Below are 12,932 nucleotides of genomic sequence, written 5' to 3' on the forward strand. Positions count from 1 at the left end.
TACACGTCCGCTATTCGGTCTTAGCAGGTTTAGCTTCAGTTTGTGTAGTAACACGGCTGTCGTTCAGATTAAAAATGCCAACATTGTGAAAATACTCAGGTTGAAATTTATTTAACCCTTTAACAGCGGCGATCGGCGCTGATGCACCCATTACCTTCCCTTACTTGTCGCGATTAACACCGAGCGTATCGCCACTGAGACGTCTGATCAAACACATTTTGAATTACCGTAATTACACCACCGTTTGTCCTATCGGAAAAATTCAAACGGTTTCTGAAAGCTAGGAAATTGCGCTTCACATCCAGTATAGGGTTATTATGGTAAAAGGCCTGAATGGCGGCACCTTTGAAGATAATAGCATTGTATGACACTGATTTTTCTTTCAATTTTAGTTGTAGAAATTAGCCAAGTTTAGCTTTAGAGCTTAGCTACTCAGCGCTCTGCCCCTTCCTCCTCAGCGCTCTGACCCTTCCTCCCCCCTTCCTCACACATGGGACATTAGTGAATGGAGTGATTCTTGTATGTGGATGTTTTCAACCTTTTTAACCCTTGTGCTCCCACTGCGTTTGAATTCACGAGAATGTGTCCGGGGCACGAAGGACCCCCTCTGCAATGGGGACTCGCAAACGCGTGATACATACGTGGGTCTCAGGTGGGGTCGAACCGACCCCCTGACAGAGTGAATCTCCATAGTGCTGCTTAGACCCTGTGTGTGTGTGTGTGTGTGTGTGTGTGTGTGTGTGTGTGTGTGTGTGTGTGTGTGTGTGTGTGTGTGCGTGCGTGTTTATCACTAACACGGGGCCGAGGCGTACAGGGTTATAATAGTTTTGGATTTTACATTATAGTTTAGTTTTAGTTAGTTTTTACTTTTTTTTCTTTAATTCAGTTAGTTTTAATTCGTTTTCAGAGTGGATTTTCTCGTTTTTATTAGTTTTTATTTTTGGTTTCATGCTTAGTTTTAGTTCATTTCAGTTAGTTTCAGTATTAGTTTTAGTATTTTCATACCTGATCAGGTGCAAGATTCAAGGCGCAAAAGTGACTATTGTGTAATGAAAACTTGACAAAAGATACAGTTTAAAGAAATATATTCAACAACCAACTGTTCACAAGACATGCTAAATGTGTGTAATATTAAGGACACACATGAACATCAACAGGGAGAAACAAAGAAAAACACGAACTCCCAAACTCAATAAATTCTACAATAAACTCCACAATAAAGTTCAGCATCAGTGCAGCAGATTAATAACGCCTACATGTGGTGTTAAACAAAAACAAACTCTTTGAAGGAGTCAAAGCTCAAATCCAGCTGCATCCTGATGTTCTCACCACCTGAAGCTGCTTCTGTTTTGGAGCTAGCTTGGTTAGATGCTCGCTAATTAAACCTGCAGGGTCTTTGCGGCCTCTGTACACAACCTACGGAACTTGCCGACCTCATGTCCACATTTATGCTTGTGTAGCTGGATTGTGAGTGTTAATTACCTTGTGGTCGTGTGCAGGTGTTTGTACTCAAAGAACCTCCATACGGGACTCTGCCGCTTTCTCGGCAGACCGCAGCCATTACTTTGCGGACCAGCGCGGTGAGCGCACGCACATGCGCACACACTCGCACACACTCGCACAGTTGTCCTGTGGCGCTCCCAGCTTAAACTCGGAGAGCGGAAACAATGATTTCATATCAATCCACAAGGCTTAAAAAAAAAAAAAAAACAAGTAAATGAAAGTCAGCTTATCGATAATTTCAGTTAGTTTTAGTTAGTTTTGTAAACTCACAATTCAGTTTTAATTAGTTATCGTTTTTTCCTTTTAATTATAGTTTTTATTTATTTCAGTTAACGACAATGTTTTTTCAATTTCAGTTTTCGTTATTTCGTTCGTTTTCGTTAACTATAATAACCCTGGAGGCGTATTGGGCAGTGGCACACTGGCCGTGTGTGTGTGTGTGTGTGTGTGTGTGTGTGTGCGTGTTTATCACTAACGTGTGTGTGTGCGTGTTTATCACTAACAGGGGGCCGAGGCATATTGGGCAGTGGCGCACTGGCCACGTGTGTGTGTGCGTGTGTGAGTGTGTGTGCGTGTATGTGTGTTTATCACTAACACGGGGCCGAGGCGTATTGGGCAGTGGCGCACTGGCCAAGTGTGTGTGTGTGTGAGTGCGTGCGTGAATGCGTGCGTGCGTGCGCGCGCGCGTTTATCACTGACACGGGGCCGAGGCGCAGTTTGGACAGTAGACCACGGCACACTTGCCGCACACGTGCACGCGACAGCCGTGACACAGAGTCTTGGTCTTGGCGTCCCTGCTCCTGGGGCACACGCGACACCTCTTCCTCCTCGCCTCGGACGACGCCTCGGACTCGCCGCCGCGCCTGCCGTCGCGCAGCGACCCTGTCGCGTTGTCGCTTTTGCCGTCGCCGTTGCCGCCATTACCCCTCGCCCTCTCCTTCGTCCCCTCTCTCGCGGCGGCTGCGTCGGCCGCCAGCTCTTTGCCCAGCCGTTCCAGGAACAGCCTGCGTTTGTTGCGCTTGCCCGGCATCCAGGCGGGATTCAGCTCCCTCCACAGCACGAAGGCGTTGTACGCGGACACGTCCACCATGTTGTGAAAGAGGGCCAGGGGCCAGCGAGTCATCCTTCTCCTGCAACTGTACGTGCCCAACACCTTGTCCAGGTTGTCCACGCCTCCCTTGGTGCGATTGTAGTGGAGCACCGCCAGGGGCTTCCCGTCCGCCCGCCCGCTCAGCCCCGGGGCGCGCACGTGCTGCTCGTGCGTGGTGAGGATCAGCACGTTCTTGTTGCGCTTGGCCAGGTAGGAGACCACGGCCGCGTCGGGAGGCTCCGCGGTCGACGAGAACGCGAATCGCGACGACGGCACCGGTCTGCCCTCGACTTCGAGCAGTCGCCTGGGGATCTCGGCCCTGTTCGCGCGCAAGGTCCCCAGCGAGGTGAGGCCCCTTTGGACGAACAGCCTCCTGACCAGCTCGTACGACGTGAAGAAGTTGTCGAAGGTGACGTTGCGACCCGGTCCCAGTCCCTCGGTCAGCTCGAGCACCACTCTGGACGCCAGGTTTTTCTCGGGAGGACCTCGCTTGTCGTGTTTCCCGGTGTACGCCAGCATCTTCCACGCGTAGCTGGACTTGGCGTCGCACGCCACCCACAGCTTGATCCCGTACCTGGCCGGCTTGCTGGGCATGTATTGCCTGAAGGGACATCGACCTGGGGTGAGGGGGGGTGGGGGTGGGGTGTAGAATAGGAGTTTTTGTTTTTCTTCTTTTTTTTTCTCCTTTTTTTTTTTTGGGTAGCGCTTCATTACGCGTAAAACCTTGCACACCGCCTCCGTCGTACACACGCACACCGCACACGCACACACACAAACACACGCACACACACACACACACACACACACACAGGCACGCACCTTTGAAGGGAACCAGCCTCTCGTCCACCGTGACCTCGGGTCCGGGCTCGTACAGGAGAGGCAGCCTCTCGCACCACGCGTCCCACACTTCCCTGATGGGCGCCAGCTTGTCGTGCCCGGCGGCCAGGCGCCTGGCCTCTCTGGTGTCGCGATCGTCAAATCGCAGGGCCGCGGAGTACGCGCGGAACGTCTTGAGGGGCATGGTCGCGCGAAATATCGAGCGACCGGTCTTGGCGTGCCACAGGCTCTCGCACGCCTCGCCCCTCGACCTGTACACGCCGGCGAGGATCAGCAGTCCCACGTACGCGCGAAACTCGGCTCGACCCATGGGTCGCCAGCCGTCGATCCCCCTCCCCGCCCCGGCCCTCCTGCCGGCCTCCAGGTTCGTCATCGCGATCACCCGGTCCTCGAGCTGGGGTTCAAAGTACGCCAGGAACGCCGAAGCCGTCGAGTTTTGCGACACGGCGTCGCGGGCGCGCTCCGTGGGACCCGGGTTCGACGAAGACGACGAGACGCGCCGCTGCCGTCGCGAGGAACGATGCCGGCGATCGGAGGAGAACGGAGTCGATCTCCACGTAACCGTCCCTCGATTCGACTCCATCAATTCCTCCTCCTCCTCCTCCTCCTCTGTGTCGCGATATCTCTCCTCATCCTGCCCTCTGGCACCCTCTACCTCTTCTTCTTCTTCTTCTTCTTCTTCTGTATCGTAATCTCCCTCGTCATCAACCTCATCCTCCGCATCGCAAACTCCCTTCGTGTCGCGATATCTCTCCTCATTCTGACCTCTGGTACCCTTTACCTCTTCTTCTTCTTCTTCTTCTTCTTCTTCTTCTTCTGTATCGTAATCTCCCTCGTCATCATCCTCATCCTCCGCGTCGCAAACTCCCTTCGTGTCGCGATATCTCTCCCCATCCTGCCCTCTGGCACCCTCTTCTTCTTCTTCTTCTTCTTCTGTATCGTAATCTCCCTCCTCATCCTCCGCGTCACAAACTCCCTTCGTGTCGCGATATCTCTCCTCATCCTGCCCTCTGGCACCCTCTACCCCTTCTTCTTCTTCTTCTTCTTCTTCTGTATCGTAATCTCCCTCGTCATCATCCTCATCCTCCGTGTCGCAAACTCCCTTCGCGTCGCGATATCTCTCCTCATCCTGCCCTCTGGCACCCTCTACCCCTTCTTCTTCTTCTTCTTCTTCTTCTTCTTCTTCTTCGGTATCGTAATCTCCCTCTTCGCAGTACCCTCCGTCCCCGGCCCGGTCCTCGCCGGTAGACTGCGGTCCGCAACTCCGACCCCAGGAGGAACCCCGATCGTCCGAGGCGGCGTGGCCGCGAGACGACACGATCGCCGAGATTGCCTCAGCTAGCCGAGGCGACGGGATCGCGGCATCCGGCGGCGGCGGTCGCGTCGCACGCCGGTAATCAAACGCTCGCGTACGCGACATGACCCGACTTTCCTCTGCCTGCTGTGTCGACGGTCACGGTCCTTTACGATTCGCGTGACACCGCTTTGTTTGTTTTAGTGTGTCGTTTGTTACGCAGTGACGGAAGCAAAACTCGGCTTGGGGCTATCGCGTTGCGAAGTCCGCGCTCGGTGGTGCGTGGTTTTTTGGGTGGTTTTGGGTTTTTTTTGTTTTTTTTTTATCTCAATCGCTATAGAGTGTGGTTGTTTGGCGATGGTGATGATGATGATGATGGTGATGATGGTGATGATGATGGCGATCGTAGGTTCGCGTCGTGTCGCCTCACCGATAAACGAAGCCGGCCAACCCCACGAGTGCGATTTTTTTTTTTATCGCAATCGCGATCGCGATCGAGCGGTTGTTTGGCGAAGCTGAAGTCGATGACGATGGCGATCGTGATCGCGATCCCCGGGTTCGCGTCGTCGAGTCCTCGACCTGCGATTGCAGCGGCCTTTGCGTAGCCTCGCGTGCTTGTGTGTGTGTGTGTGTGTGTGTGTGTGTGTGTGTGCGAGTGTGTGTCTGTGTGCGCGTGTGTGTGCGCGTGCGTGCGTGCGCGTCTGTGTGTGTGCGCGAGTGCCACCGCCATTGCGAGACCTGGGGTCTCCTTGACCCCCACCCCACCGCCATTGCTAGGCCTGGGGTCACCTCGACCCCGCACCTCCACCATTGCTAGGCCTGGGGTCACCTCGACCCCGCCGCCGCCATTGCTAGGCCTGGGGTCACCTCGACCCCGCACCTCCACCGCCGCCGCCATTGATGTTAGGCCTGGTGTAACCTCGACCCCGCCTCCACCGCCATTGCTAGGCCTGGGGTCACCTCGACCCCGCACCTCCACCGCCGCCGCCATTGTTGTTAGGCCTGGGGTCACCTCGACCCCCCCGCCGCGGCCATTGCTAGGCCTGGGGTCACCTCGACCCCGCCGCCGCCGCCATTGCTAGGCCTGGGGTCACCTCGACCCCCCCCCACCCCCCCACCACCACCACCACCACCGCAGGGGCCCCTTTTCAGTGAGCTGGGAGGCGTGGGGTCCCAGTGACCCCCGCCGCCGCCTCCGCCACTGGGACGACTGGGGTCCCCTCGACCCCCACCCACCCACCCACCCGCCGCCACCACCACCACCTCAACTACGGGCAGTCAGGAGGCCTGGGGTCCCCTCGACCCCCAAGCCTCAGTGGGATGGGGGGACGGGTCCGGGTGACCCCTTGCGGGGCGCACAAGGGTTAAAGCTTTGTATTGATTGTCATGCTAGGTAAGAATGCTGTTTGTATGTATATTGTTTTGTTGCTATGATGTTCCACTATGAGCTTGTAATGTGTTGCATTGTTGAAGGCTTATATTGAATTGTGAAGCGCTAATCGTGGGGAAGTAGCACTTGGGCTAATTAGCCAGCCCGTTGAGTGGGCTTTTCCCAAATGAGTTGGCCTGTGATTCGGAGGTCCTTGCTACTGTATTAAGATGCTATTGGTTAAGGTAAGAAATGGTGTGCAAGCATTTGAATTTGTACAAGGCGCTATTTGAACACGAATAAGCCTTTCAAATGATTGACTTGGGATTGTGTGGCTTTTCCTACACTGGCCTTTAATAAGAGAGCAAGCTGTTGCTGCTGTTTTGAATGCAAAGCTTTCTTGCTTTGCATTTCCATAGATATATTGTGTCATTTCCCAGAGTTCAAGAACAAGAAAGTGTTGATCTTATTCTTTGCTCAGATGTTGTGTGAACAGGGTGTGTGTAAGCCCTGGAATCTCTCTCAACAACTAATGCACCTGTAAAATGTCAATTATGCAGCACTAACACTGTGTTGTGCTGTGTCTTGTGATGTCATGTGCTGATGCAGGTGGATGCGACCATGGCACACACAACTGTATTACTGTAGGTATTCTATGACACTGATTGGCAGGTTTTCTCCCTCTCTGCTCTCCACTACAGATTTCCTCCATCCTGGCTCGCTTTCTGCAAAGATGTTGGAGGAAGATCAGTTAGAGCGGGAAGAATGTGGGCAAAAATCAGCTGGATGCGTGGAAGCCGTTCCTCCTGTGTGAGTGATGTGTGAAAGAGTGTGCAGCCACAGAGCAACACTGTCACCAGACTGACTGTTTGTGTTCTGCTCTTTCACTTGTGTTGTCTCTCTTTAATTCTTGCTTTCCTCTGGCTGCCTCTTGTGTTTCTATTCATAGACATACACAAGCAGACGCCGCATCGAGCGGGCCGGCCCGTTGCTGTGACACATCAACGCAGAGCCGCCATATTGCATGTGGCAGATGTGCGCTGTAAACGAATCCAAGTCAATGGACTGAACTTCATGAAGCGCCTTTCTACAAACTTCTGTAAGATCATGTGTCTCACTCGCACATTCAAACATGCACTTTCTCTCATAATTATACATGTTCAATAATCCAGGTATGTGAGGGTGCAGCAGCAGCAAACCAGCGTCTGTATTTCTTTGGCTTTTATGAGTGTTTACAGCTGTTTGTAAAGCTCTTACGCTCTACAAGAACCACATCCTCACATGGAGATATGACATCTGCAGGTTTACCAATGAAAAAAAATACCTTTTTATACTGACTGATTTTTAGCAATTTCAGTATTCTTAATGAAAACCTTTAAGACAAAATATGAACAAAGGTTACAAATTCAAATAAGACACTGCAATAGACACTGATCTGCTTTATTTTCTTTTAGCAATGCAACTGGTTACTACAATTCTAGATCCATGTTTTATTGCATAGAATCCAATTTTAGGCTCAAAAAGTCAAAGCAAAAAAGAGCTCCTTCCAACCTTTGTAAAGTGCTTCGTAAATGAAAAGTATTATTAGAATCACACAAATGCAGAAACCGAGTGAGGAGCAGACAGCGGCAAACAGAAGGTGTGAAGATCAGCCACAGCTTTGCAGCCTTTTCACAGCAGTGCGGGATTATCAAGTTGAGTGCTTCCACATTTTACTGACATCTAAAAAGACCTCAAACACACACATCCTTTTGTAGCCAATTATTCAATAAGCACATTCCTACTCATTCCATTTATGCATGCGTGGAAGGTTTTAGGCCTTTTGACCTATTCTTGGAATTCCACTAGGGCTGCAACACTTCCTTGAATAACTCAAATAACAAAAGAATTGGTAGTTGCAGCCCTACATCACACACACTTCATGCTTTAAGGCTGCTGCTGACACCAACACTACAAACTGATGTGTTCAAAGGAATTTCATCAGAGTGCTGCTGCTGCTGCTGCTTGTGTGATTACAGATGCAGAGTCGTGTTGCCCAGGCTGCCCCTGAACACATCCTAAAGCCTTCAGCCTGCAGCAGTCACAAGGAGATGTGCTGCTGCCTCTGCTGCCTCTGCTGCTGCTGCTCCTGCTGCTCCTGCTGCTCCTGTGAAAGAAGATGATGTCACTGCTGCTCCACACACGCAAACGCATTTGGATGGACCACTTGACGGAGACGCAGCTTTTTCTTAGACATGGGAAACTCTGACATCTCCTCAAACCTGGACTCACACATCAAGCACACATTGAAGTCCAGACATGCAAACAGAAGGTCAAGCACTTTCTCACTCACTTCTCAGTGCTTCCACACATTTACGCTCTTTCTGTTGTCCTGGCTGGATGTATGAGGATCTTTATAACGCCAAACATCAATTGAAGACAGTCTGACCGCTTTCCTTAGTTTGCTTCATGTAAATAATGACTTTGAGCTTCATTGCCTAAAACTGATGTCTGAGTGTCTCAAGTCTTGTTAAAGTGTTTGACATCAATAAAGTTTTTGCCACAGTTTAGGAGCATTTCCTTTTTGAAGTCATTGTTGAGTCAACATCACGCTGATGCCCTGCAACAAGCTCCCTTTTTATTGAGGATTTTCTTATTTATGCTTAACTGCATACAAAATCTTTTAGAAGCTTTCCACGCACAAACATCAGCGTTGCTTTCATGGAAACATGGATCATGTGATCTAAGATCAGCCTTCACTCATAGACGATGCTTCTGACAGCCACAGCACAGTTATGAATTCATGAATACAAGCACACTTTTACTCCTTAACATTGAATTAGAAATGGCCGACTTTCAGCAGCTGTCAGTGTGCCACTCGGAAATGTACACCTTACTCTGGAGGAGGCTGCAAAACTTTGGCAAAGGACCTCAATGGAAGTGAAGCTCTGCTGAGCAGTGTCAGTCATACTGAGGTGAGCTGCTCAGGACATCCTCACCTCAGTCAGTCAGCCCTGGTCTTTATGCTGCTCTTCACCTCAGTTAGTGACACTGTCTTTCAAGTGGCACCATCATCACAGACCTGCAACACTTACAATAAACTCATACTCATGACCATTGCTCTACAATTGCAAAATATTCGTCCAAAACCACTGCTTCACCTCTTACATGCAGTCTAAGATTGCTTGGACATCTTTAAAAGCACCACATCTGAGCGGGCTGCTGGAGGGAATGAGGCCGGCACATGCCGTGTTGCTTGGCGCTTTCTTTGCCTGCCGCCGCACGCTGTCTGTCTCGTATGGCCCGCACATACAACCAACAAGCAAACAAAACCACATCTTTGTACACTCTCCAGACTTTTGATGCAAACAATAAGGCAATTTTGGACCAAGACTTACTCTGCTCTCATTGTGGATCGCCCTTTCTCTCATGCCAGTGACTTCAAACATGATGCTGCGCTGTGACCCAGCTTGCAGATTACATGCAAAAAAAAAAAACAACAGGATCACAGGTGGATGCAAACAAGAAACAACCACAAAAAGCACATCACATTACTTTCAGAAGTCACCCACCACAACTTGGATCACTTGCTCACGCTCCATCCCATCCACAGGAAAACCCTTGACCTCTATGATCCGCTCCCCTGCGTCAAGCACACCTACACACACACACACACACACACACACACACACACACACACACACACACACACAAACAGAAATATGGGCCAAAAAAAGAAAGGCTTTCACATCTCTTCATCTTCTATTTCAGGTCTTTTCAATCCCTTTGACGGGGAAGAAAAAAAGCTCTGCACACCAGCAAGGCTCCTGGATAAGAATTACATTTAATGAAAAGAAAAAACTTTCAAGACACTAACGCTTCCAGCTACAGCTGGCCTTCCTCACACTTGACAAGCAATGCAGGGAACACCTTATTTATACAGGCCCACATCTAAAAAGGCTCATGTGATTGGAGGTGGCTTCTAAGCAAATAAGAAAAAAGAGGAGCAGCAACATCTAACAACAAACCTCTACAAAATCAGGACATAAGCACTATCATTCAGAAAGAAAGAAATATTCATATGGAACTATATTAAGTGCCAATAAACAATCAAGGGACATAATCAATAGGGAGTAATGACTAAATACACATGTGTATCATCCTCACAGCCTTATGCAGGTACCACCACTGTAATACCACCATTGTATTACTGTAGGTATTCTATGACACTGATTGGCAGGTTTTCTCCCTCTCTGCTCTCCACTACAGATTTCCTCCATCCTGGCTCCCTTTCTGCAAAGATGTTGGAGGAAGATCAGTTAGAGCGGGAAGAATGTGGGCAAAAATCAGCTGGATGCGTGGAAGCCGTTCCTCCTGTGTGAGTGATGTTTGAAAGAGTGTGCAGCCACAGAGCAACACTGTCACCAGACTGACTGTTTGTGTTCTGCTCTTTCACTTGTGTTGTCTCTCTTTAATTCTTGCTTTCCTCTGGCTGCCTCTTGTGTTTCTATTCATAGACATACACAAGCAGACGCCGCATCGAGCGGGCCGGCCCGTTGCTGTGACACATCAACGCAGAGCCGCCATATTGCATGTGGCAGATGTGCGCTGTAAACGAATCCAAGTCAATGGACTGAACTTCATGAAGCGCCTTTCTACAAACTTCTGTAAGATCATGTGTCTCACTCGCACATTCAAACATGCACTTTCTCTCATAATTATACATGTTCAATAATCCAGGTATGTGAGGGTGCAGCAGCAGCAAACCAGCGTCTGTATTTCTTTGGCTTTTATGAGTGTTTACAGCTGTTTGTAAAGCTCTTACGCTCTACAAGAACCACATCCTCACATGGAGATATGACATCTGCAGGTTTACCAATGAAAAAAAATACCTTTTTATATTGACTGATTTTTAGCAATTTCAGTATTCTTAATGAAAATCTTTAAGACAAAATATGAACAAAGGTTACAAATTCAAATAAGACACTGCAATAGACACTGATCTGCTTTATTTTCTTTTAGCAATGCAACTGGTTACTACAATTCTAGATCCATGTTTTATTGCATAGAATCCAATTTTAGGCTCAAAAAGTCAAAGCAAAAAAGAGCTCCTTCCAACCTTTGTAAAGTGCTTCGTAAATGAAAAGTATTATTAGAATCACACAAATGCAGAAACCGAGTGAGGAGCAGACAGCGGCAAACAGAAGGTGTGAAGATCAGCCACAGCTTTGCAGCCTTTTCACAGCAGTGCGGGATTATCAAGTTGAGTGCTTCCACATTTTACTGACATCTAAAAAGACCTCAAACACACACATCCTTTTGTAGCCAATTATTCAATAAGCACATTCCTACTCATTCCATTTATGCATGCGTGGAAGGTTTTAGGCCTTTTGACCTATTCTTGGAATTCCACTAGGGCTGCAACACTTCCTTGAATAACTCAAATAACAAAAGAATTGATAGTTGCAGCCCTACATCACACACACTTCATGCTTTAAGGCTGCGTCTGACACCAACACTACAAACTGATGTGTTCAAAGGAATTTCATCAGAGTGCTGCTGCTGCTGCTTGTGTGATTACAGATGCAGAGTCGTGTTGCCCAGGCTGCCCCTGAACACATCCTAAAGCCTTCAGCCTGCAGCAGTCACAAGGAGATGTGCTGCTGCCTCTGCTGCCTCTGCTGCTGCTGCTGCTGTGAAAGAAGATGATGTCACTGCTGCTCCACACACGCAAACGCATTTGGATGGACCACTTGACGGAGACGCAGCTTTTTCTTAGACATGGGAAACTCTGACATCTCCTCAAACCTGGACTCACACATCAAGCACACATTGAAGTCCAGACATGCAAACAGAAGGTCAAGCACTTTCTCACTCACTTCTCAGTGCTTCCACACATTTACGCTCTTTCTGTTGTCCTGGCTGGATGTATGAGGATCTTTATAACGCCAAACATCAATTGAAGACAGTCTGACCGCTTTCCTTAGTTTGCTTCATGTAAATAATGACTTTGAGCTTCATTGCCTAAAACTGATGTCTGAGTGTCTCAAGTCTTGTTAAAGTGTTTGACATCAATAAAGTTTTTGCCACAGTTTAGGAGCATTTCCTTTTTGAAGTCATTGTTGAGTCAACATCACGCTGATGCCCTGCAACAAGCTCCCTTTTTATTGAGGATTTTCTTATTTATGCTTAACTGCATACAAAATCTTTTAGAAGCTTTCCACGCACAAACATCAGCGTTGCTTTCATGGAAACATGGATCATGTGATCTAAGATCAGCCTTCACTCATAGACGATGCTTCTGACAGCCACAGCACAGTTATGAATTCATGAATACAAGCACACTTTTACTCCTTAACATTGAATTAGAAATGGCCGACTTTCAGCAGCTGTCAGTGTGCCACTCGGAAATGTACACCTTACTCTGGAGGAGGCTGCAAAACTTTGGCAAAGGACCTCAATGGAAGTGAAGCTCTGCTGAGCAGTGTCAGTCATACTGAGGTGAGCTGCTCAGGACATCCTCACCTCAGTCAGTCAGCCCTGGTCTTTATGCTGCTCTTCACCTCAGTTAGTGACACTGTCTTTCAAGTGGCACCATCATCACAGACCTGCAACACTTACAATAAACTCATACTCATGACCATTGCTCTACAATTGCAAAATATTCGTCCAAAACCACTGCTTCACCTCTTACATGCAGTCTAAGATTGCTTGGACATCTTTAAAAGCACCACATCTGAGCGGGCTGCTGGAGGGAATGAGGCCGGCACATGCCGTATTGCTTGGCGCTTTCTTTGCCTGCCGCCGCACGCTGTCTGTCTCGTATGGCCCGCACATACAACCAACAAGCAAACAAAACC

At 49.0% G+C, this 12,932-nt stretch overlaps 1 protein-coding gene and 2 long non-coding RNA genes across 3 annotated transcripts; 2 read left to right on the forward strand and 1 right to left on the reverse strand.

Annotated features, from left to right (window-relative positions):
* Nucleotides 1-2,194: 2,194 nt before the first annotated feature.
* On the reverse strand, nt 2,195-3,740 carry LOC115800200 (piggyBac transposable element-derived protein 4-like). The gene is made up of 2 exons (XM_030757449.1): nt 3,413-3,740; nt 2,195-3,210 (listed from the first exon to the last, which is right to left on the reverse strand). The coding sequence occupies exons 1-2, from the start codon at nt 3,738-3,740 to the stop codon at nt 2,195-2,197; spliced, it is 1,344 nt and encodes a 447-aa protein (XP_030613309.1).
* A 3,079-nt stretch (nt 3,741-6,819) lies between these two features.
* LOC115801135 (uncharacterized) lies at nt 6,820-8,183 on the forward strand. The gene is made up of 3 exons (XR_004021715.1): nt 6,820-6,903; nt 7,043-7,192; nt 8,112-8,183. It is a non-coding gene; the product is annotated as an uncharacterized LOC115801135 (long non-coding RNA).
* A 2,055-nt stretch (nt 8,184-10,238) lies between these two features.
* On the forward strand, nt 10,239-11,727 carry LOC115801223 (uncharacterized). Its single transcript, XR_004021728.1, has 3 exons — nt 10,239-10,450; nt 10,590-10,739; nt 11,656-11,727. It is a non-coding gene; the product is annotated as an uncharacterized LOC115801223 (long non-coding RNA).
* Nucleotides 11,728-12,932: the final 1,205 nt, after the last annotated feature.

This window comes from Archocentrus centrarchus, chromosome 21, assembly GCF_007364275.1.
Source record: "Archocentrus centrarchus isolate MPI-CPG fArcCen1 chromosome 21, fArcCen1, whole genome shotgun sequence".
NCBI classification, from domain to species: Eukaryota; Metazoa; Chordata; class Actinopteri; order Cichliformes; family Cichlidae; genus Archocentrus; species Archocentrus centrarchus.